This window comes from Falco naumanni, chromosome W, assembly GCF_017639655.2.
Source record: "Falco naumanni isolate bFalNau1 chromosome W, bFalNau1.pat, whole genome shotgun sequence".
In the NCBI taxonomy this organism is placed as follows: Eukaryota; Metazoa; Chordata; class Aves; order Falconiformes; family Falconidae; genus Falco; species Falco naumanni.
Window position 1 is genome coordinate 26,262,024 of NC_054079.1, and position 26,084 is coordinate 26,288,107.

Here is a 26,084-nt window from a genome sequence, read left to right on the forward strand (position 1 = left end):
AGAGTCTCTGTATGATCTATTTTTTTTATTCCTGCAACATGTGATAAGTTCTGGCTTCAAATTTCTTCAACTGCATATATTCATAGAGTTGATTGCAACCATAAGCCATTGTTGTTACTTCTAAGTGGACATATGATAATCTGAAAATGAAGAATTAAGATGATACAATGATATTACCATTTTAATTTCCATTCCATTGAACAGTTTGTCTTAGATTCATCTCACCTACTCCTCAGCTATCCAAAATTTAGGTATCTGATCTATAATTTGTTGCCTCTCTACAGTCAATGGAGAGCAGCAGCTGATTCACTCCATCCCAAGACAGCTGTCTAGGAACAGTGGTATGAATCTCTCCAAGACATGACTTTCTCTTCAGAGACTATACAATAAGCCTAGGCAATGACCTTTGATGGGACACTTAATGTTCAGAAATGGGAAAAGCAAGCTCCACTTTCTGAGTGTGAAGATCAAAGGTGGTTACAAGATTAAATGCCACAGAGCCTCATTTATCATGGATCAAAAGCTAATCAGGGGCTCTGCTGCTACAGTGGGACCTACAAGACTGCAGGTGTGCTCCATGCAGGCACCATGATCCACATTGCAACAACTGTGATTGAGAGGTCAGTTCCCCAACCTTTTGGGCAGGGGGAACTACTCCCCTTGCTATTCCTTCCCTCTGCAAAGGGAAAGCAGGAACTCAGACGAGTCTTCAGCAATGGGGAGATACTGCCCACGCAGAGCACATTATACCATAAACTTTTATATAGGCTCACAAGACTATGGGTATGAAGCTACTGACATCAGAAAGAATAGCGAAGTATTGTACCAATGCATGCTTCGTGGCTATATCCTATAGCAAAGTCATAAGAGATCTTGTTGGGACAATGATTCAAAACCAACTGCGCACACAGTTCCAAGAACACTGTCACACATGGCAGGGCTCAAAAGCTACAGTAATGTACACAAATATTTTCACCCCAACAATAAAACTGAATCAAAACCACATTCAACTTTTCTGAGTTGAAAAGTTTGCTATTATAAGAAATTAAAAGGCCAAAGGGGCCAACTCTTTTCACACACAATGAATTTTCTCCCATTGCTTTTATGGTTGGATGCCATCACAGGCATCAATTCCAGATTTGCCTCTGAGATGAGTCACATTCAGTACATCCCCACACTTCAGGAGAGTTATACCATCCATAGCTATGTCCTACTGATTATAGCAGAGTAATATAATAATTTCCAGAGCAACAGAGCAAGACATATTTCATTACTATTGTGAGGTATATTAGCATGAAGGAAAAGAAGAAGAAAAAAAATTCTTACAATAAAATTTGAATCAAATCTTTTCTAGATGCACATCAGGAATGAATTTTTCTCACTGTTCCTAATCTCAGTATAGGTGAGAGATTTCCTTTTGAAACATTTCCTTGCTGCCCTCCCAATTCCCCTTTGACTTCGTCTTTATAATTAACATCTGTCATAAAATTATAATCTGTAAATGGAATCAAAGAAATTCCCACAACACAAGTAAAAGATCTTGAGCAAAAAGAATAAAAAATGAGATGGAGGAGGAACTCTACTTTAAAATACATTTAAGTCATATTTTGTAAGCCTCTAAAGGAATGTAAGGGAAGTAATATTAACTATTCGGATATAGTTTTTAACCCAGCTGGAGAGCAAAGATTACATATTTCAAGATTTTGAGGCAAATAAGCTATGGGCAAGTCTCTCTCAGTGTCCCAAAAATTTAAATTATGTGTATTTAATCTGCATCTGTACCTTACAATTGTATACAAACAAATGTGTATGTGCACACGCATACAAAATATTCTCCCTCCAGTATAATACACACAGACCACAGTAATTCTAATACTAATATTCCAAATTTATTAGGATGTAGAGAGCTTTATGGAAAATGCTGGAGGCCACGATGCCTGTGAAGGACCTTGAAGGCTAAAGAAGAAAGAAAGCAAGATAAGGTTGGCTGAATGCCTGGAAGAAAAACGGGATATGAAGCAAGGCTTGAGCGGATGCACGATGCCATGTCTTGGCAGCTGGCTGAGAACATGAAACTCACAGAGATAAGAAAGAAGAGAGAAAAAAAATGCAAGAAGTTCAGTGTGTTTGTAGCTTAGTAATTAACCAATTATATGTAGCCAAGAAGTGTGTGAACAGTACTGATTAACCAATGATATTTTAGTACGTTGTGCTTGAACAGCGAACAAGGATATATAAGCATGGGTTTTGGACTAATAAAGGGTCTTCTGGTCAGATTCAGGAGTCTGTGTCTCAATCTCCTCATTAGGATTATTGACTCATCCTGCAAATACTTAGAGCTTAATTCCAGTTAAAGGAGTAAGCGTTCCCTTTGCTATGCCATCCCTTCAACTACATGCTTATGCAGAACATGTTTAATCACAGTCCTGGGTTTGTGACCATTGCGGCTAACCTGTGCCTACAGCATCAAGTCTGCAGCATAACTAACCAGGCCTACAAGTGAGCTTGAACTACTAATTAAATTAATTAAAAACAAGTGGTTAACTTTTATCATTGTATTTTTCATCATAATTTTGTTGTGGCTCCAAGATGCAAGTCTTTTGAAGTGTCTCCGAGGTCTGGACAGGAACCCGCTGGCAAACATGGGTGTGTGGCTGAGTGCGCCCCTGCCTCCTGGACCCCCAAGAGTCGTGCAAACCCCCAGCCAGCAGCACCTAACCCACGAGGCCAGCTTCTTTCTCAGCCCTGGGAGAGTTTTGAGCATGTATCCTGTATCTGCTTGAAAGCCCACTCCCACTTAGAGCAGCTCAAGGAAGCCCCACCACTCAGGACCACCACCAGCAGTGATCTCTGGAAATGGAAAGGGTGCAGGATCAGAGCACAGGGTGATGTCACAGTAGGTGCAATACAGGAGCCCTTATAAACTGGTGAGAAAACCAACCAACCAACCAAAAATGTTTTTACCCACTAGCCCTGCTTCCCTGTGGGGGGACCTCCAAGGAGTCTCCAGGAAAAATGAAGACCTCATCTGGTCAGCTAAGGCATGTGGTGCATCCTTCACATTATATATGACTTAAAATACTGTGACAACCTGAAAAATGTCATGAGCAGAAGGACCACTCCTCAGGCCTAGAGGAACATGCAAGGTGAACCCTGCAGTCAGTTTTTAAAGTCAGAAATGCACAAGTGGAGGCAGAAGGACCCCACTTGCTGCATTTTGCAGTAGTGGCATGAGTCAGAGGACAAATGAATAGGTGAGACAGAGGGAGGGCACCCCACAGGGCACACAGGGTGGGATGGGGGGGTGGGGGAAGAAGACAGACAGACAACTGCTTTCATTCACTCATTTGCAAGTTACAGAACAATGTAAGACCAAAGGTCCCAGCTCAGCAAAGCATTTAAGTTTGGGCTGAAAGCAAGCCTCTCTTTCCTGACTGTCAGCACGGTCTGAAGAGCAGGGTTGTCTTTAGTCATGCTCCCAAATAATAGCCACAGCTCCCTTTGGCTAAGGGCAAACACTCGTCTTTTCCTGCAGTAAGCATACTGTTATGCTTTCAGCATCAGGAAAGCCAAACACAAACACAAAAGTTAGGCTGATAAAAAAAAAAAAAAATCATCTTTCCATATGTAGCAGTTTCCTCTAGCACTTACACGTTTCTTTCTCTCCATTCAGTATATTTCACCAAATGGTACTTACTAGGAAAGCTATATTTAAAAGCACCTGCTTTGGTGAAGAGAGAATTAAAGAGCCATATGCTATTGGACTTCAGTTACCTCAGACAGTCCTGTGCATGTTAAAGAATTCACAGCAGCATAACAACAGCAGCAGTACGAGGCTGCTGTCAGCAGCCTATGGCACCATAACACCAGTTGTGCCAGTCACACATGGCATGATCTTTATTGGTCCAATTTTGATGCATTCTACAATTGGGGATGTAAAAATTGTACAAAGCGCTTTGTACATCTATGCCTCTTTTGAAAAACAGCTAAAGACTTTCTTCAATTTGATCTTGCAGTCCACACCTGGAATATACCTTTTCTCTTTTTGCAATAACTTACTGAGGAAGCCTATGGCTGGTAAAAGCCTCTAACAGAAAATGCCTTTTTGATGAGCCCACATAACCTTGCATTGCTCAGTGAGATCTCACTTTAAAATGCAACTACAAATTTCCATGTTCCAAAACACTTTGAGGGTTTTACTACTTCATGATGAAAAGCCATTTCATCCAGTTCAGGGGTGAGTTTCCAAGATGTTTTACAAGCTATTTATCTCCAGTGTTTTGCTTACAGTTGGTGGCAATATTACTGTACACGCTCACAGGTTTAGCATCCACACATCCCCCAAAACAACTTGCTTCCCCTAAATGCATTTGTTATTTATGAAGTACTCGACAGGGCAAGACACAGCAGGGTGAGAAGAAAACATCTTTGCTCAACCATTGAACTTACACAGACTCACTTCAAAAATCTCTGAGAATAAGTAACAGATTTGCTGCTCTGTGGATGTGGGCAGTTTTGGGTAACCCAGACCACCAGCAAAAAGCTGATTTCTCACTATGCCGCAAAAAACCCTCCTAGTGAGGTTTCCGAAGGTGAGCCTCCCTTTCCTGCTGCAGGAGGCAAAGCTCTAATAAACTTCTGTGGGCACAACTTTTTCTTGGGGAAGCTGGCCCCCATCCGTTGAGGGATGCCTGGCCCAGGGATGCTGGCCCAGCATTGCAGCCCAGTTTCTCCACCGGCAGAGATAGGACATGACTCCCTCTCCCTCAGGATCTTCCATCTCCTGTGCTCCTGCTGCCCCAGCACCACGTCCCCAGTCCCCAACTCCAGATGCCACCAAAAGCCGTTGAGGAGCCAAGCCAGGTGCCCCACTGCCACTCACCCCTCTCGCTGGCCAGGAGGGTGAAAAGGTTAAGGCCCTGAAACCAAGGAAGATGTTGTAAGTACCTTAGATACTTAGTTCAACAAAAGAGGCTCTGGATGGTTATAAGATAAGGGATCAGGGGTAAAATAAGGGGGCACCGAGATAATCTCATGGTAAACAACTAAATCTTGAGAAGGGTTACACAGGACCATAAAGACAAGAAAGTTACCAGAGAATGGCAACAATAGCCTCGAAGGATATGGTCTATTGATCCCAGAACTGAGTTTGCAGAAGTAAAGGTCAGTCAGTGGGCACAGTGAAGAAGACTACAAGCCTTCATCTGAAGACCCCAATGACCACCCAAAGACCACCAGGGAAGATGACTACGCATGCGAACCAGACATTTGCATATATTAATGAGTTCCAGGAAATCTCATGTATATGTAAATGAGTTATTGGAAATCTGAAGAATATGTGTAACTTCATGGTATATAGTCTCTAAAAGTTTGCCAGATTGTTGGAGCACTTACGGTGGAGCTATCCCCAGTGCTACCCCAGCACTGCAGTAACAAATACCTTACTTAATAACAGTCTGCTGTTATTGAGTTTTATTATATTGGACTCGTTACCCAGCCGCACCTAGCTTCACACTTCAGCGAAGTTAGAAAGCAAGGGGTTTTGGATGCTGCTGATCTTTGTATCAAGGGCACAGATGATGTCGAGGTGGCAGCTGCTCTCATCGAAGCTGTGCACAGCCATGTGGAAGGCCTCCTTCTGGAAGACCAGATGGACACCCTACATGGCAAAGTAGCAGCTGCACTTGGGGTCGCTGTCATTGTAGAGCAGTGTGGCATGGCTCCATTAGCCCCCCCACCGACAGCATGGGGACAACCCAGTGCGCCGCCAGCTGAGCTACCGGCGCCATCGTCTACTAGCAGACGGGCCCCAGCAGCCGGTCGAGTGGTGGCGCTGCAGGGCCACCATGTCCGCCAGGCCAAAGACTGTGTGGTTGCTGCACGCCAAGTCCTCATAGGTGGGCTGGAAGGTATAGCCGGGCTGCAGGCCGTCGCTGCTCTCCCGCAGGCCCTGCACTACGTACTCGATAGCCGGCCGCATCTGCCCCAGCGAGAATTAGGTGTCATCCTGCTGCAGCAGCACCAGCATCCGGATCAGTTTCTCCTCCTCCTCTGTGGGGCTGCCACCCAGCATCACCAGCACGCACCAGCATGCAGCAGAGGCTGCTGAGCAGCCAGGGCGACATCGCATCCACAGCCCTCTCACCAACACACAAGCTCTGACAAGCTTTTTGACCCCCTTCCCCTCCTGCCTCGAAATTGTTTGGTTGGGGTTTATTTCTCAGGTGTTTGGAGAATTAGAAACCTGCCCCAGCCTGTGGGTTACGGATGGAGCACCTCAGCTCTGCTTTTCTTTTTTTCTTGTAGATAGATTTATGGCAGATCTAGGGGAGTTAGGGGAGGAGGGGTTGCAGCATCAACACTGAGGGATACAGGCAAGACCCTGAAGAGCACTGTGGAAGGGTGTGAGCAGGACTGTCCAGCTCCCATCTCACCCCGAAAGGTGCCTGTGCTCAGGGATGGCATAATCCGATGGAGGAAGGCTGTAGAGGGATTTTTAAAGGACCGAGGACATATGTTACCATTGTCCAGGTTGGACAACCCAGGCCTGTTAGTTGAAGCTGCAGAGCAACTTTAAATTGTCCTTGGAACAAGCAGTGGGAAAAAGAAAACAAGCTATGCACAAACAAGAAGCCAGGTGCAGAGCAAGCCCTGGGAACCCCGAAATCAGCACCCTCTCATCAGCACACTCTGATCAGGCACCTGCAGCATGCTCACCGATCAGCGACACGGACCCCCACGTGGCCAGAGACTTTTATCCAATCACCTGTGTGTAAAGTCGGGTGAGCGGCCGGTTTAAGTTATAAATATGACCTGTTTGTTTAATAAAGTGAGCACGGCATGTAGCCATATTGGTGTGATTGTCGTGACTTGGCCGACTCTCCACGTGGGACCCTCTTCAAAATACCAAATCCTGCACCTGGGGAGGAACAACCCCAAGCACAAATATATGCTGGGGGCCACCCAGCTGGAAGGCAGCTTGGCAGAAAAGGAGCTGAGGGTCCTAGTGGACACCAAGTTGAACATGAGCCAGTAATGTGCCCTTGCTGCAAATAGGCCAAATTGTATCCTGGGTTTCATTAGGGGGAGTGCTGCCAGCAGGTTGAGGGGAGTTATCTACTTGGGCCCTCAGCACTGGTAAAGCCCCACCTGGAATACTATGTTCATATCTGGGCTCCCCAGTACGAGAGTAATGGACATACTGGAGTGAGTCCAGTACAGGGCCAATAAGATGATTAAGGGACTGGAGCATATCTCCTATGAGGAAAGGCTGAGAGAGCTGGGACTATTTAGCCTAGAGAAGAGAAGGTTCAGGGGAGGGGGGAGAGATCTCATCAATGTGTGCAAATATCTGAAGGGAGGGCGCAAAGAAGACAGAGCCAGGCTTTTTTCAGTGGTGCCCAGTGACAGGACAAGAGGCAATGGGCACAAATTAAACCACAGGAAACACTTTTTCACTGTGAGGGTGACTAAGCACTGGAACAGGTTGCCCAGGGAGGTTGTGGGAGGTTGTGGAGACCTCCTCCTCAGAGATATTCAAAAGTCATATAGACATAGTCCTGGGCAAGCAGCTCTGGGTGACCCTGCTTGAGCAGAAGGGTTGAACCAGATGACCTCTGGAGGTCCCTTCCAACCTCAACCATTTTGTGATTCTGTTATGTGTGCTGACTTGCACTATTAGCAGGAGTTACGAACTGGCATATGCTAATCCTGTTAATGAAACTAAAGTATAAATATATTCAACACAATTCCAGCAGAGAAGGGATTCTTCTAATCATCTCATGAAGAGACAGAGTAGATGAAAGTCCAAGCAAGGGGGTCTGGTGTTATAGTTACTTCTGTTATCATAAAACCCAACTCCAAGAAAATGGGTAAGTCTGAGCTTATATAAACTTTATTTTGTTTAGAGAAGGTATTCAAGAGCAAAAATATCTTGTATCATTAAAAAATCCACCTTTGTGTCATCTCAAAATGAAAACACTTTTCTTTCTCCCAGTTTTCACTGTTTAATTTTATGAAATATTAGAAAGACAGTTTGTTGTTAATGATCAGTGCTTTCCAAAAGCTAGAAAGTGATACATTTCACAACTGTTTTAAATGCAATTATTTTTGTATTTTCCAAATTAAGAAGTTTGGCTTCCACTTTCAACTTTAGATCATCACATTTTAAGAGGAAAATTCAAAACCAATTCAATCATTGAAGACTCTAGCATCTGGCATTGAATAGGGTGTTCTTTCAACACAGTGTAGATAGACCATTATCATTCAAATAGCAAAGAAAAAAACTAAAATGAGGAAAAATAGTACAAGTACTCATAAAAAAGTATTTAAGAACTCCTAAAACTCTCATTAGCATATCCCTTCTTCTATGATTTAAGTAAAGAGAATAAGGATACCTTTTACTGTACTTAAGATTCTGAAGGAAGCAACGACCAAACCACAACACTCATGAAGACTCCATCACAACTGCCTATATATGTATATATAATTATATGCATATTTATATATTATATAGGCCTATTTATATATTAGGAGGATGCAAGTTATCCACACTCTCTGAATCATAAGGTCCCAAAAGAAGGACTATTGCATTTGAGCAGGAAGGTTTTGGTAGCAGGGGCGCTACAGGGGTGGCTTCTGTGAGAAGCTGCTAGAAGCTTCCCCTGTTTGATGAAGCCAATGCCAGCTGGCTCCAAAATGGACCTACCGCTGGTCAAAGCTGAGCCAATCAGTAATGGTGGTAGTGCCTCTGTGATAACATATCTAAGAAGGGGGGAAAATGTTGCTGTGCAACAGCAACTGCAGCAGAGTGAAGAGTGAAAATATGTGAGAGAAACCACTATGCAGATGCCAAGGTCAGTGAAGAAGGAGGGGGAAGGACATGCTCCAGGACCAGAGCAGAGACTCCCCTGCAGCCTGTGATGAAGACCATGGTGAGGCAGGCTGTCACCCTACAGCCCATGGAGATTAACAGTAGAGAAGATATCCACTTGCAACCTGTGGAGGACCCCACACCAGAGCAAGTGGATGCACCTGAAGGAGGCTGTGACCCCATGGGAAGCCCATGCTGGAGCAGGCTCCTGGCAGGACCTGTGGACCCATGCATAGAAGAACCTACTCTGGAGCAAGTTTTCTGGCAGGACTTGTAACCCTGTGGAGGATCCACACTGGAACAGTCTGTTTCTGAAGGACTGCACCCTGTGGAAGGGACCCATGCTGAAGCACTTCATTGAGAACTATATTGCTTGTGGGAAGGACTCACTGGAGCAGAAGAATATGAGGAGTCCTCCCCCTGAGGAGGAAGGAGCAGCAGAGACAATGTGTGATGAAGTGACTACAACCCCCATTCTCCTGTGCTGCTGGGGGGGGGGGGGGGGAAATGTGGGGAGTAGAGAAATCTGGAGTAAAGTTAAGCCTGGGAAGAATGGAGGGGTAGGGGGAAGGTGTTTTTAGATTTGATTTTTATTTTGTCATTACCCAACTCTGACTTGATTGATAATAAATTAATTTCCCCAAGTATGTTTTACCCATGACAGTAATTGCTGAGTGATCTCCCTGTACTTATCTTGACCCACGAGCTTTTCATTATATTTTTCTCTGCCTTGTCCAGCTGGGGGGGGGGGGGGGGGGGGGGGGGGGGGGCAGCACAAAGGAGAGTGATAGAGCAGCTTTAGTGGGCACCTGGCATCCAGATAGGGTCAACTCACCACAGAGACCTATTTAAGGGTATCTGTTTAAGATGGGTTGCAATAGTCCAAAGCATGTTTCCACTTTTTCCTTGATAAAAGAATTCACTGTCATATCAGTCAGCTGATCCACTTTTTACTTTAGATCTATCTTTTTACTTTTATTTTTTAAAAAGTTGTTTTGTTTTGGTAAGATGATCAGTTTTCAGTGGGAACATGCTCTGAACCACCTCTATTGAGAGCCTTGTGAAAGACATTGTTTGAGGATTTAACGATCTTGAACAAGCCATATCTGCTTTATTAGGCCTCATACTTGAGGCTTGAGAAGCCCCTATGTTAGCATGAGCAGCCACTGCAAAGAAACTTGCTGGAATGCCCCATGCCAGCCTGTACTGTGCAACTGGCAGGTGTTATGACAGAGATAACGTTCCAGCCTGTCAGGAGATGATGTAGAATTTTGTTACACATAAGAGGCACTATTGCATAGGAGGGAGGAAGAACTCTTCCATGGATGGAATCTGTGTAGTATGCCACAGGAAAATCCATTTAAGTGCTTCACAAACATGGGTTTCCCAGCATCTAAAGGTACCATAGGATTTGCTATCTATATTCCTCTTTTTAGTCTATTACATTAAAACAGCTATTTTAAGCCATCTGTTGTCAGGCCTTTCTTATTGAGATCTAGGAAGAACACTGCACCATCTCTTATTTCCCCCTCACCCCCAGTGCAGTGCACCACCACAATCTTAAGCTACCTTCCAGTCCTGGGGTGCCAGGCACCTAAAAATACTCCACACCACTACTTGACTATAACTGTAACATGTCACAGAAAGAGTAGAATTTACTCGTATTTCTAGCAAAAAACCCTTTCTTTAAACCTCTTAGTGTAAATATTCTTGAAAGATTTTGAATGTAGAGCAACCAACATCGGAGAAGAAAAAACAGGAGGGGAAAAAGCCATTTTGGAAGATGCCCACATACCAGTGATGGTTACTATATGAGGTTTTTAAAACTTAAAAGTTGAAGTGGTATGTGCTAAGATTCAACAATAAGCTATACAATATAAAATACCTCCAAACACACATCTAGCTACCATATAAGAATTACTTAAAGCTTATATTCCATCATTAGACATCACTAGAGATTAATCTTTCTAGGTCATCCTGTATTAACAGGAACAGATGCAATAGGTCAAGTCATTCCAGGCATCAGAAGTCAAACACTTAAAATTCCACTCCAACAGGAACAGGTTTACTATTGCATGCACTGATAATGTGCTGAGCAAAGAGCCAGTAACCATGCCATCTTGGTCTAACTTGAGTTTTTCCAAAGACCTTAAAGTATGTCTAATTATGAACAACAGTCAACTTGTACAATTCTCAACATACAGTAATAGAAGTAACAATTAAATGTCAGGTGGATTAACACTTTTGAAGGTAATGTGTTAAAATACTGGCTGACTTCTCAAATTGTTTTGTTTTCATTTGGTAGAGGAGCATTATTCTTCCAAAAAGCTTTGAATAACAAATCAGATCACATTCATATATTAATTTGTATTTTCCCCATACAACATCCACAGGGTCTTTTTGTCTTATTCAAACTTTTTTACCCCCACTTCAAATTAAAACAAGAACATTTCAGGACAAGAAAAGAAATCATGTAAACATAAAACATCCAAAGAATAGTTGAAACCTTCCACAATTTCAAACACAGTTATATCACATTTAACACAGGGTGATTTAGTTGCATATCACACCACTGACTAAACTATTCTATTCATATATGCAGCTTTAACAAAAAAAAAAAAAAAATAATCACAAAACAATTCTTCACCCAGTGTTGAAGTGGTAGCATATGTTTTATTATATCCTATCCAATCACTTATTTTAAAAATACATTAAATTTAAAAATGTGCATCATATTTTTCATAACCCCCCAAAAAAAGGCATTTTTAAGTTATTGCTGCATATTATACAGCATTATACCAGAGATTTGGTTGAGATACATAATTTCAATGCAAAATTCAAATTCACTAAACCTCAGCAGGTATAATAGGGTGCTAAACAGTCCCATTCAACACATTCAAAAATTAAGAAAAATTAGAGACATGTATGTGACAGCCAGGTAATACTTTGTTTACCCCATTGTTTGCCAATTTTGACAGTACACAGAACTGAGTGGGGAAAAAAAAAGTTTGAATTTTTGAAACAAATGTTTTTGTTGTGATTAAAGCTACTCAACAAATGATATTCAGGCTTCAAAGATTATAATGGACACTATCGAAATTAAATCATGTTTTTAACTGACTCTTGCACCTAAACTGCACCATTTGTGTAATGAAGCAAAAAAATACTGAAGATCAGTTGCTGAAACAAGGATAAAGCATATAGATACAATTAAGAATAGTGTACAGGCATAAAAAGAACACACTAGCTTTTTTGTTTTGTGATCTTTGAGACTTACAATTTCAGGGAAGTTTGTATCTCAGAAATGGGACTGCAATGTTGCAAGTTCAATACAGGATAGAAGGACATTATTATGCATAATTCTGAATATAATATACATTAAGTTTTTTAATACCTGTGATCTTTTAACTCATTTTTGAGGTGTTAAATATTTTTTTTCAGTTCTGAAAGAGTAGCTTATCAGTTTACAACAGAGGAAAGAATAATTTTTTTATTTTTTTTTAAAGTGAGGTCATCTTAGATCAATTATTCAGAGCCTCCAAGTGCCACTTGGACATATGTATATGCAAAACTCATCAATGTTTTACTGGAAATAATACAGGCAACTAATGAGGATTTAGCATTTTTTTCTCTGCTTGCTGAAAACTAGTTTAAGTGGAATCTTTTGAATTAGAGTTAGTAACTCCAATTTTTTTCATCTTAGTTTTGGTTTGTGCACACTTAAAAATTGGTCAGAGTTCATTTATTCCTCTAGAACCATCTGAAAAAGTTTACCCTTATTTTGACTAGCTCAATTCAAGCAACTTGTATGTACATACATTTACTATCTTCCACATCCAAATAAAACAAGTTTTTATTACAATACATAAACTAAAGACATGAGCAGTGGAAGCAATGTAGCTATAAATTTACCAAAAAGATACCCCAAAATATTTAAAACATTTCCTGACCACTGACAGATAAGAGTGGCAATTACATGTACAAGGCCATAATGTATCAGTGCACCAAACAGGAAAATAAAGTTCACAACACTCACACAATGCAGTACTATCATCAAATGGACTTCTTAATAGGAAAACAATTTATTAAAAAGCTTTGCATGTGCCTGATGGATGCAATATAACTGTCCAGTGCTGTTGCTGTATTGCTTGATAAAAATCAAGCTACCTGTGGTCTATCTGACAAGCAGCAGCAGCACAAGTAGAGATTGCACAGCTTCAGTGACAGTTACAAGATTCCCTATTTTATTGCATTTTTTAAAATAACTTGAATATTTTAAGTTTTTGAATAGAGAAAGCACGTTTCCTGAGTAGTCTCAATTTAGAAGTTGTTTAGTAAAACATTGTAAGAGAGGAAATGCATTATATTTTAATGTAGAAAAGTATGTGTTTAAGCAAATACACTCAAGTATAAAATTTAGGAGATTTTGAAAGTTGAGATTTACCAAGCAGGTGAAGAATTTGCACCATCATGTAATATCAAGCTTGCAACAGTTTTACATATAAGCAAAGGATATGATTGGATATTTTTTTTTGTTACAGCAAATCAAAGCAGTGCAATACATTTTGCAGCTACAGTTCATCACATTAGCTTGCTTATAATAAACCAATACATTCAGCCTGAAAAAGTCAAATCAATTTTTAATAAGTATTGTCTTTCACATCAGACACTAGATTGTTGGGTTCTTTTAAAGCATTATACCACAGATGGGCAATCTTATCAGTAAAGTCAAATTCAATTTTGATTAAAATCAGCAAAACCAAAAGAGGCTGGTCTTTGCCAGATACTTAATACAAGTATTAGAAAACATTAAGTCTACTCTATTTCAAATTGGGTGTCCTTTTCATAGCTTTTGGGGTATGCTTTGTGATTTTAATCAGTGAGGAAGGGTAGACATTTAGATGTTACACATATTTAGTTCCTTTGTACCTACAATTAATTGTAGAACAGTAATTTCACAAGTGAATAGCACAATGACCCTAAGCATTATCACTACTAGTTATGATCCAACACGGGTTGTCGTAGTTCTTTTATCTGAGAAGAAGCTTTTAAGGAGAAATACTTGCCCAATACTAACTACAAGAAGAATGATTGCTTCCCCTATTGACCAATAGGCTACTCTTGTGTTTAAATCCTCTGCTCTGCTGCGGCCTTGTGCTTCTCTCAACCGGAAATGAGTCTGATAATCAATGACAGACTTCAAGGCTTCATGAATTGAAACACACGCAGACTCCATCTAGAGAAGCAAACAAATACACAGCTCAAATTAAGAACCCTTCTAATGCTTGTTCTGTGAAGTTCTATGGTTTGATATTTAAAATTAAGATTCACATAGCTTTACAGATGAAAGATTATCTCAGTCCACTGTTGGACTGATATACTATAAATCTAACATATCAATCAAGTTTTAAACACAGGAATTTAAACACAGAATTTAAACACTGAAGTACCAAAGAATGCAAAACTGCAGACTCAAAAAGTAATGGACTAAGAACCACAAACTGAATATTAAAATTCATGCATGTTTGGATTCAAAAGTGAACATAAACACTGTATTGAAATATGTCAGTGATCCAACACTTGTTAATTCCGCATATATCAGCAAAACAAGTAATAAATCTCTCTCCAGATTTAGATAGCTAGCAAGTTTCTTATATCATTAAGATGTGCATAGTAGATACTAAAACACTTTTAGTTTTTCTAAGTATGTAATTCTTCATTGCATAATTTTGAAACTTCAGTTTCACAAAAGCCTGAAATCTAGATTGCCGACCTCAACGCGCTCTTTTGGCATGAGACCCTTCTATTAGTCACATATGTAAAAAGTGATTAAAGGACAACTCATCTTTCAGTGTTCCTGGATGTTCCCTATCATATTCATATAGCAAACACTCAAGACCAAATTGTCCAACTGCACTTGTCATCTTTCATAAGAATCACATTCCCTTTTCCAAACTGAAAAATCTTAACCTTTTCAATCTATGTACTACTGGCTTTCCAAGACCTAGATCATTTTATACAAACTTCTTCCATTTTCAGTTTATCTTCTGAAAGTAAGAGTCAGTACCCATGACTGTCTTTTGACCATCAAGAAATTAATATCTTCAAAATACTTAAGTTTTAGAACAACTAACCAACTGGCTGTCCCCTAAAAAACAGTATTTCCTGAAGATCAAAACCACAATCTATTATAAAAGGAAGTGTTTGACACCCTAATGAAAACCACTGTCAGTTACTTATATCTGTGTCAAATCAGTTTTTCAAGTTGATGACTTTCAGGACAGGTGTTTGAACAAGTCCAAGATATTCTTCTAAACAAAATTCAGGAAGAGATTTCATGCATTGAATTCTGCCATTTGTTTCACTGCCAAATTATAGAGCCCTCCTCTACTCTGCAGCAGGGACCTTAAATTTAAACAAAGTCTAGTTTCAGGGATTTACCTTTTACAGTCCCTGTGAAAGTCTGCCCAAATTTGGTCATACTACAAGCCTCAAGAAAATTGCAGCAGAGAACCTACTTACCAAAGATGTGTTATGCTTTGAAAGTTAACTTCTCCTTTCCCAAAGGTCTGATTTGCATTATGTATGCTACAACCAAGTGAAACTTTTTCTTTTATCTTCTCCCACAGCCTGCAAAGATACTGGATCTAGAACCTGCATGTTCTGTGTTCTCAATACTCTCTCTCTACTGGTGCAAAAGTACTGACCAACAAAACCCCCCAAACACGCACCCCCCCCACTACCCCCCAATACACAAATAACCAAAACATGTAACAGAACACACAGAATGAAGGCTAAAGAAATTGCAGGGAGATAGGGAGCTACAGGATCAAGAATCAAAAGACAACATAAAGTAGGAGAAAGGTGATGAGAAGAAAGAGATAAGAATTATAACCAAATTCACAGCAAGTCACATACTCATTACAAATCTTTAGCCACTGCAGAATTATATGGGACAAATTCAAGTGAGCAAGATGGATATTTGGGAACTGGCATTTCTACCATTGAGTTTAAACTAGTAAAATAGTGGCAGTGTCCAGCATTTTATAATGGTTGTTTAAAGTGAAGTTTGGCAACAGTTATAGTGTAAGAATGTTAGTGAGAATTCGCGAAGTGACCATTCCAAGTGAAGTTGGCCGATTTAGTTTGGGCAGAAGTGGTATAAAACTAAAATTTTGAAGAAAGAAGGGAACATTAGGAAAATAAGTCCAGAGCAAGAATACTGCTTTGCCACTTAAGTGTCTTATAAATTACATATCTAGAAGCCAGTTAAGTATGAGTGATTTTGTTCATTTGTTTATTTTCCTAGAATTCTCTTTCCATTTTAAAAGTGACAGTTACATAGGAGATCAACCATTCAAGTCTTCCCCTCAAAAAAAGACTCTAAATAATTTTATTATAAAACCAAATTGTTCTCAAAGTTTCTCCAAAGTTCAGAAATTTCAAAAATCCCAATCCATTGATATTTTACACTTTATAGAATCCACACTTCCACAGACAGAACCATGGCATAAAAAAGTTCCCTTAAACTCTAGGCCACAGTATATTTTCCCTAATTCCCACTTAAACACTTGGTAATTCCTCCTCAGCTCTGCATTCCATAAGTTCTAATTTTTGGAAAAGGTTCCCTTTTAGTAACTCAGTTTATTTTAAAGAAGCTCCAACCCATTCATTTTCAACAGTGATACAGATATGTAATGCAGTTGAATTTGAAAAACACCCTCAACCTAACAGTTGCTGTCAAACAATATTTTACCTGAGTAAGTGCAGTTGCTCTGTTTTCACTAGGAAACAGTGGTGGATCTTCTCCAACCTGGAAATCAAAGTACACAGTTTTGTGTGTGAAAGTAGAGAACTCATTGCTGAAGCAGAACTTGTATGTTCCATTTCTGGATGCAGTAAATGTGAAACTATCGTATTGTTTCTTCATCTCTTTGTATAATACAGCACCATCAGGACCTTCCAACCGACAATCAACATCATAATGACCTCCAGTGATCACCTGAAAACAACAAGAAAGTGTCTTAAGCAGAACAGACATTCAACTAGCACTGCAAATTGTTTGATCTAACAAATGTTTTAAAATAAAATACATTAAATAAATTTTAAAAAATAATTCCAATATCAGTTTGCAAAATCCTCATCCTATGGAAGATTCACAGAACAAATAAAAATAAGATCTTTTAAACTGAGGATACGTAATGACAATGAATGATGTACCACTTATCTATAGGATGATGTACTTATCTTTATCTAAAAGTTGGGAAACATCCAAGGACCCTTATTGCTAACATGACGGATGCACTAATTGCTAAGTCCTTGGATTTGTCATCTTTAAAAAGGTTATCTGGTCCTAAGTTCCTGTTGTTTATACAACGTGGCAAAGACAAGGACTTAAATCATGGTCACTAGTTTAGTGAGATACGTAAATGAGTTCCTGGAATTGTAATGAATATGTAAATTATTTCCTGGAAAATTAATTAATAGGTATGAGTGACTTGTATAAAGAGGGAACTGAAAAATCCCCTCGGGGTGCATGACTGGTGGAGCGATCCCCCATGCACCCAGCGCTGCTGAATAAAGATAACCTCCGCTCACTTGAATATTGGTGACTGATTCTTTAAATCAACAAGTTTTCTAACGGTTTGAGGGAAGTTTTAGTTACTTTGCTTTAAGATACTGGTGCCATAGCAAAGGCTAGAGTAGATGAAATTTGACGGGACAAAGACATTACTGTAATAAATCAGTAATTTACTATATCCACAAGCCCATCCATGCAATTTATTCAGCAAGTTGAGATTGCCAAAAAGCAGTAAAACAGACAATTTAGGCCATACATAAAGGAGCTAACTAGCCTATTAGGTCAAGCTGCTTTATGTTGCAGGAATGGCATATGTCCAATAGAACAGGTATTACAGCCTGGCTCATTTTCATATGTGCATGTCAACAGAGTAATGTTCTAGAAGTTCTACTGCTTCACTCCTGCACAATTAATGACAGCATTTCTTTCCAATACCAGCACATTCAGATTATGCCTACAAGCAACTCAAAACTTCATACGTTTGTCTCAAGTACTGTCAGCCTTTAATTATTGTTGGCCTACAGCACATTGTTCTGCAGAATCAGGCTAGCTATCCTATCACCACAGCAAGAGCAATTGGAAGTTTAGATATTCACAGCCTACTATTCTGATGACGCTCAGGCTAGTAAATTTAATCCTTGCTCTAAACTTCTTGACTTTAAGATAAAGCATCTTGAAGGATGAAGAGACTTCTATCCAAAGGCACAGCCCTTTTACATGCATACAGAAGCTTTCTAAAATAGTAGACATTTTATTTGAAATATTTAAATATTTATTAAAACATATAATGCTATAAAGATTTATTCAGAGTTGCCAAGCACTAAAAGCAATACTTCAGATACGCTGTTCACATAACAGTTTGAGTGTCCACAAATTTATATAAGTATTAAGTTATTAAAACTCTAATATTAACGGTAAAAGTGAAATAACATAAGATTCCCCAGGAGTCGAGGGAAGCAAGAAGTACCTGAAACTCGAGGGTGCACTTAGTGTCCTGGACAATCTCCTCGTAGAAGCATTGCTTGGCATTGTCAGGCAGCTCGAAAGTGAGCTCAGAGGCCCGTGCCGTGCAGGCCACCACCAGCAGCAGCGTCAGCCACCCCCACGGTCCCGCGGTTCCGGAACCCTGTAACAGCATCACTCGGCGTGCAGAGGGGACTAATGGTAAGAAAGATTGAACCGGGTGGAAAGAAGGCAGCCTCGCGTCAGAAGCCAGCAGGCGCGGAATCCAGAAAAAGATGTCTGCGGCGACAACCGGTCACGACGGAGAAACCTAACTGAGGAAACACACTACACACCCGAAAGCAACCACGACACCTAGTACCGCCCTCATAGAAGCGTTTCCGGGTGAGTCCCCATAGTTTTATAGACGTGGTGTTCAGCGTGAAAGGGGGCGTTCCCCGCTTCTGCCGTGCGCGGTTGTGCGTTTGTTGTCTGACAACGGTTGTCAGGGAGCATGACGGCCCGGCACTGCAGTGGGGCCCGGCTGTGATACCAGCGAGCTGAGGTGGTGTCCAAGTTCACACAGATGACCCCTCGGCACCAGAGGTACCATAGGCACATGCGCAAGAGCTGCTCATCCCGGTTTTTTGCTGGGGGGTGCTCAGTTTACATAGCTAATTTACAGATATTTAGCCAAGTACTCACACATAAATCTCTAGAGAATTCTCCTCTGTCATACCTGTATGGCACTGTCCAGGTTCCCCAACATATCACAAATTTTGGCTCTATGTCCACTGTATGCAATTATCCAGGAGTTAAACTTTTTTCAAATTCCTGTGAGGCATGATTTAGAGCTGAAATAGTGGACTCTGTTCTCCAAATGCAAGTGAAAAGTATCTTAAGTTCTCTCTCTCTGTATATCTTCCAGATACTGAATACACGGGGTTGAGTTTCAGAGTTGGAGTTCAACTTTATATGTCATCTAACATTCATTGCTCCAGAGAGAAAAAGTGCAAGATGAAAATTAAATTCTGCTGATTAAACTGTTCACACTGACTGCGGGAATATCAGCTTTAAGTTCTGCTCCAGTAAATATTCAGTTATTTTTACAAAGTAAAACAGCTTCAGAAGAAGAAATAAAAAATGACCCTTGTAGTGATCCTGACTGAAAAATCATTGTACATTGAGGAGTTAGTGATCCACGTAACGGGTAACCTGATGTATTGGTTTTAGCTGGGATAGAGTTAACTTTTTTAATAGTAGCTTGTATGGTGCTATGTTTTGGATTTCTGATGAAAACTGTTGATAACACACTGATGTTTTAGCTATTGCTGAAGAGTGCTTCAAGGCATCAAGGCCGCCTCTGATTCTCACATTGCCCTGCCAGTGAGTAGGCCAGGGGTGCACAAGAAATTGGGAGGGGACACAGCTGGGAGAGCTGACCCCAACTGACCTAAGGGATATTCCATACCATATGATGGCTCAGCAATAAAAACTGGGGGAAGGGAGTTTTGCTGGGGTTGCTGTTGCTCTGGTACTGGCCAGGCATCAGTCAGGTGGTGAGCAATTAGGGGGTTTTTTTGCATCACTTTTTTTTCTTGGGTTTGTTTTTATTTGTTGGGGGAGGGTTTTTCTTCCTTTTTATTTTTTCTTATTATACTGTCTTTATATCAACCCATGAGTTTTTACACTTTTATCCTTCCAATTATTCCCCACCCCCTCCAACTGTGGGGAGAATGAGCAAGCAGTTGTGTGGTGTTTAGCTGCCTACTGGGTTTTAAACCACAACACCTGAGTAGGCCCAGGCCTGTGCTCTGCTGTGCTGCACATACAGATTGGCCTTCAGGCCTGCTTTGTGCTGCTCAGATTCCTTGGCCTCAGGATAAACTCAGCCAGCTCATTGTAACAGAGGAGCTTGAAGGCAGATCCCACTTGGTACCGTGATTATGCCACCTATGTGTCCTTTATCTAAAAGTGCAGCAAGAAGTTCTCACGTGAACACCCTTTCTATTTGACAATAGACATTATGAAAAGATTCATTTCCTTGTAAGAAAGCCATATAATGACTTGAATGACCACAATGGCGTAACTGCCATGGACGGGATCTGCATGGTGTGTTGCACCCTGATTGGAGGCCTATTTGATGCTCCAAAACTTGAGGTTCCCAGCATATAAAGGGATGCAAGATTATCTATACTATTCTCTCCTTCTTTATAGTGTTAGCTCTAATAATTACCTTTTGAAATGGTACTTTACAGAGTCTGAGTGCCTTTCTTTCTAGGATCATAATGGATTAGAACTTCTGTCACAGTCCACTCAGTGGACTTGTGATGGTTCGTTTACTATGATCTCAAAGCGCAAAAATCAAGGCGACCACGCCAAGGGGTTATGCTTCAATTAAACAGCACAATTTTATTATTTGCCCGTAAAGCGGTGTGCAATAGGTAAAAAGACAGAAAGTGAAGGAAAAGATAAAGTAAAAAGAAAAAGGAAAGAGGATTATAGCTACCACCATGGGTCCAAGGTGTCCCTATGGTCCCAGGTCCAGGCAGCGTCCCGCTGATCCTTCTGATCGTCCTGATCCTTGGTGGGGGAGATCTCCTAAAATTCGGTTGCTAAAGAGTCCTCTTTTATGCCGAGCAATACACGTTGCTCCTCCTCTGGCCCATGGCTTGCTGTCAGTCTCTGCCTTCTTGAGCAAGGTTATCACGCATGTTATGGTTTGTCGTAACAACAACAGTTGTTATGCGACCTTATCGTAGTTGTTCCTTCCAGCACCGGGTATCAGGGAGCAGCATAGTACTCCTCGTACCATGCAGTTCTCCTTCAGGGTCTTGGCATTTTGGTGTCCATGAGGAGCACATTCCATCTCCAGGTCTCTGTTAGCAATGTTGAGACAATATCGTTCTCTTTAGACCGACTCTTACACCACCCCGTGGCTTAACATTGTTATCAGGACTATGTGGCAGTGATATAACCCTCTAAGAGGGGAAAAAGAGGATAGGGAAAGAAAAAGGGGAAAGGAGAATGACAGACAGGAAAAGAAGGGGAAAATAATCAACTTTATATCAAACAATTTACAATAATCAAATAATATTCATAAAAATGGCTAAACTTAAATCTACTTAGATCTTACACAATTTTCCTTATGTCAATAGATTTAGGGATCTCCACACTGGAGGGGATCTTCAGCAAGTTATGTGCATTGATTACAGATGTCAAATGTGTCAATTGTTTTACCATTTTCCAATTTAAAACATACAATATCATTGACAAAACAAGACCGATCAAGACCAATATCAAAAGGACAACAATAGGGTGACACAACTTGTTCAAGATGCCAGTAACAGTCAGTGACCATCCGAAAAGTGTGTCCCACCATCTATATTCTGCATCTTTTCACACCCTTCTCAAGACACGGTGTATTTCTTCCACATTGTGATGGACAGTTATCAGGGTTTTCTGTTCGTTTTCTCTAACCTTTTCCAGAATCTTGATCAAGTCTTGATGCTCTAAGAGTTGTTTTACCAAGGTGAGATTCATTCCAATGGGTACAGGCTGCAATTCGTGAATCAGTGTATAATTAGATTTCAAGAGCTGGTGAGATGTGACTGGGGCTAAATAGTCATATCCAGTGATGTTAATAAAATTACAAACACAAAAATTTAAATGATTCTTAGTATCTACATTCACCATATCTATAGATAAAGAATTACAAGCAGTCCTCAAACATGCACAACCTTTGCCAATATATACAAGCACTGTTTCAGGGTTATCGTCAGGACGAATTTCGAAATGACAGATATTCTTGTGTAGTGTCTAAACAAATGTCCTGTGCTCTGATTGCATTGCCTTCGCAGATGAACCCTTGTTGTTCCCACACGATACAAGATTCCAAATCTACAGTTTGCCATTTCTCATCCACCTTTTGGTCCCATACTCTATGCTCGAAAGGATAGAGTATGGTTCCATTGTGATTCAACCCTAAGGCAATAATGGGGTAGATTACATTTATTGACGCATGGGATATCGTCAATACAAAAGCGGTGGCAATGTTTGTGGTGGGGTTATAAGTAAAGTTTACCAAATTCCACCAGGCCTGGAGTTTCCTCTCACAGTCGGTGGCACTGTCCCAGACTATTCTCCGAATTTCAGTGGGGAAAGTGCCTCCTTCACCTTCTCTAATAATCAAGGCAGCCACTGATTGTATCCATAATTGGGCCTGGATACAACTAAGAATCAAAGAAAGGTTATTTTGGATTATACCAAGTGCATCTACAATCAATTTGTGATCTTCCACATTCACCTTTTCCCATTTTGGTAACATATTTGCTAACTGCCACTGGTTAGTTCCCAGAGCCAATAGGGAAGATTGCAAAGGCCGCTGCAATCGTGCCAGATCATTAGCTGTAGTTGCCAATTTGTTTATTAATATCTCTGAGTCAATGCCATTCAGAACCCCCAATCCTGTTCCCAAAACACCAGTTAGGTCTCTCAGAGTCCATTTCTCAGAAGGTGTCCATTTTTGCGGCCAGGTTATCCATCCCTCGTAAGAGGGTTTTAGGAAAGGAGAGCAGGCTGGCTGAATATCTGAAACATTAACTTGCATCAACAACTCAACTCGTTTAAGAGACCATGCTGGATTAAACATTTGTTGCTGACCTGTATTACTGATTATGTATGGTCCAATTTCAAAAATTTTTGGATTGGGTGTAGCTAATTTTGGATCAAGTGTTAATGGGGTCGTTATAACTGTTGTGGTGGGAGGAACAGGGGTTAGCATGATTGTTATTTTAATCTTATAAGTCAGAGCTTTTCTTGGGGATTCCTGTCCTAGGCATATTATAAAGACAGGCTCGGTTAAGGTAAAATTGTGCCAACATTCCCGTGAATTAAAGCACGTGGTCTTATTTAGAAGGGTAAATTCTTTACCTACCTTTCTGACATTAATCAGGGTGTTTCCTGAAATTTTGGTGTTATCCCTTTCATTATATATTTGACACCCTACTTTTATCTTATCTCCTAATTTCCCCCACAATCGGGAAACTCTGTCAACATCATCCTGATCCCACTGATTCCTTTGGTATACCTCATTTTCAGAAAAAATCACCATAGCTAGTTCTGTCTTTGAATCTACACTTCCCATTATTCCAGTGAGTTTTTTCTGGGCATGATTCCAAGACCAGTTATCAGGCTTTTGGTTGTAGGCAAGAGAGAGGATACAAAAAAGCACAAATGGTCCAAGCCCACTATTGATCATTCTAAGAATCTAAATGTCCCTCCCCCCATACACAAATATAAATTCTGTTTTGATCAAAAATGTCTTTCTTTGAGTCAAGGCTTTAAGAGTCCAGTTTCCATGGCCTCCAGGAAGGTATCCCTCGGAGTTCTGTAAAAATAAAACAGAGCTTGCCTCCCTGAGGCAAAAAGAGTTAAAACGATGTGATTATCCATTGGGTATTTATCTTATGTTCCTTTCCCAAGGCATCAGAGGCTACCCAAGCACATGCATTCAGTGGGGTTTTCAGTACCAGTAGTACTTTTCCCACAGTAGGAAGTGCCACCAGAACGGGTTGTCCTGGGAAGTGACCTGGGTTATTTGAATCATTTGGTCCCTTTAAGGAGGGAATCAAGGAAGGAGCCGTTGGGCAAAAAGCAGTTATTTTGGGGCATCCGCTTACTCCCCACCTATCATTTACACCTTTAACAGCTTCCCACAAGCGGACATCCCAATTTCCCTCATGAGGTTTCAAAAGTCATTTTAAAAGACCATTGGTCCTTTCTACAATTCCATTAGCTTGCAGATAATACAGGGTATGAAACACCCATTTAATCCCTTCACTTCATGCCCAATCCTGTACAATTCTGGCGGTAAAGTGGGAACCATTATCAGATTGTATTTCTTTGGGAAAGTTCCAAACCATTCACTCAGCCCTTTCATGGTGTTCTCCCCTGTAGCCCTGTTAAAGGCTTCTGCTTGGACTAGTCCTGATGTTATTTCCACTCCCACCAGCACAAAATGTTTTCCTCCAGATCTCTTAAAGGGGCCAATGTTACCGAAATCTTGAAATGAAGAACTTATCAACACCAATGTAATGCAGATAAGCAGACACTTCTTTATTGACGGCCGGGTGCGTGCGTGAGTCCTCTCACGATCAACGCACACCAAGCTTCAAAATCATACACCATATATAGAACTTATCCATACATATTCATTGAGTATTCATGCATAAACATAATATTTCCCCAAAATCATTAACATACTCTCCTCCCATATCCAATTCTGCACAGTAAAGGTTAGAAAGATCTAGAAATGGGTCTGGGGTACATGAGTCGGTGGTCGCGATCTCCCCCTGCTGGAATTACCTTTTACTTAAGGTAACCGTTTCTTGGCAGGTATCTACGGGTTGTTCCAGTCTACTCTCCCGAGTTCCCATTAATTCTACATTTTGACATCTCAATGCATTCTCCTAGTCTACACATAAATACTGTATCCAATCATCTTGAATCTTAAGTCTGCTATCTAAATTCTAATCATTCCTACAAGGTGATTCTGACCTATTCTTTCAGCCTTGGTACAGGGCTGTACAGAGGATTTCATAGTAGCTGTCGGTTGCTATGCAAACTCAAACTCCACTAAAATATTTCTTATAACTCTATATTCCTAATCAAATGTGGTTAATTAATTCTAACTAATATCAGATATGTAACACCAATAAAATCCACCTGCCAGGCATCCCACAAGCCTTTACCCTCCCTTAAATGCAGAGGGTATTGACGTGCGGAATTAGACTCTATAACTCGAAAGTTATAAAGTAGGTATGTTTATTGCGCGCAGATGCACGGGGGATCGCTCCTCCACAAGCGTGCATACCCGAAGTGACGAACCATCCCACATTTATACAATGAAACAAATGAATATTCAATTAATGCCTATACATATTTGTTACCTAAACCCCGCTTCGTATGTTAATTAGCTTATCAGTCCGTTTCCTGGAATGTGGTGGTCTTGCAGGTTTGTAGGTGATTCATGTTCTTGTGACCATCCCATCTTCTTCAGCAAGGAAACTTAGCACTCCCTCTCTAGATAGCATTGGAATATCTCTCATCCTTTTCTCATTCTCTTTTAAATAGCCCCTTTGTTAGAGAAAGAAGGGCAGGTGTCTCCCCGTCTCCCCTTTGTTAGAGGAAGAAGGGCAGGCGTCTCCTCAAAACTGTAGTTGTCTCCTCAAAGCTGTGTGCCTATGTGACCAGACACCGCACCCATGACCAGTCACCATACCCACATTCCTTGAGCAGACATATACAATCACAATTGATGTCCATTGTCCCCATTTCACACTATTTCTCCATATCAATCCCCCCTTTTCTATCAAACTAAGTAAATTCTTTTACTTAAGCAGTCTTCCGGAATGATATAAAGCATCATACATAAGTGTTACCCTTTTAAACTAAAGCATCATACATAAGTGTTATCCTTTTAAACATTCTCCAAACCCACAAATATAACATAATGGTTAGTATTAAGGAAATTCCTCAACTGATCAATAAGATCACAATGGGGTGTACCATAGTGTTAAGAATTCCTGTTGCAGAAGGTGACCAGCCAAGAGTATCTCACCAATTATGGTTTCCATCTTGTTCTACCTTTTTTAAAACTTTCTTGATCCCCTCTACATCATGATGGAT

The 26,084-nt window shown here is 40.6% G+C and overlaps 1 protein-coding gene across 1 annotated transcript; it reads right to left on the minus strand.

Annotated features, from left to right (window-relative positions):
- Window positions 1-11,525: 11,525 nt before the first annotated feature.
- On the minus strand, window positions 11,526-18,766 carry LOC121080551 (transmembrane emp24 domain-containing protein 7). Its single transcript, XM_040578639.1, has 3 exons — window positions 18,421-18,766; window positions 16,629-16,874; window positions 11,526-14,108 (listed from the first exon to the last, which is right to left on the minus strand). Exons 1-3 carry the CDS (start codon window positions 18,589-18,591, stop codon window positions 13,872-13,874), a joined length of 654 nt encoding a protein of 217 aa, XP_040434573.1. The 5' UTR covers window positions 18,592-18,766; the 3' UTR covers window positions 11,526-13,871.
- Window positions 18,767-26,084: the final 7,318 nt, after the last annotated feature.

Excerpts from the sequence above, each read along its gene's own strand:
- LOC121080551 (XM_040578639.1), bottom strand. The coding sequence starts at position 18,591 with ATGCTGTTACAGGGTTCCGGAACCGCGGGACCGTGGGGGTGGCTGACG. Across the intron at positions 16,875-18,420 it reads AGTGCACCCTCGAGTTTCAG|GTGATCACTGGAGGTCATTA; the intron begins GTACTTCTTGCT and ends TGTTGTTTTCAG. Across the intron at positions 14,109-16,628 it reads GAGCAACTGCACTTACTCAG|ATGGAGTCTGCGTGTGTTTC; the intron begins GTAAAATATTGT and ends TTGCTTCTCTAG.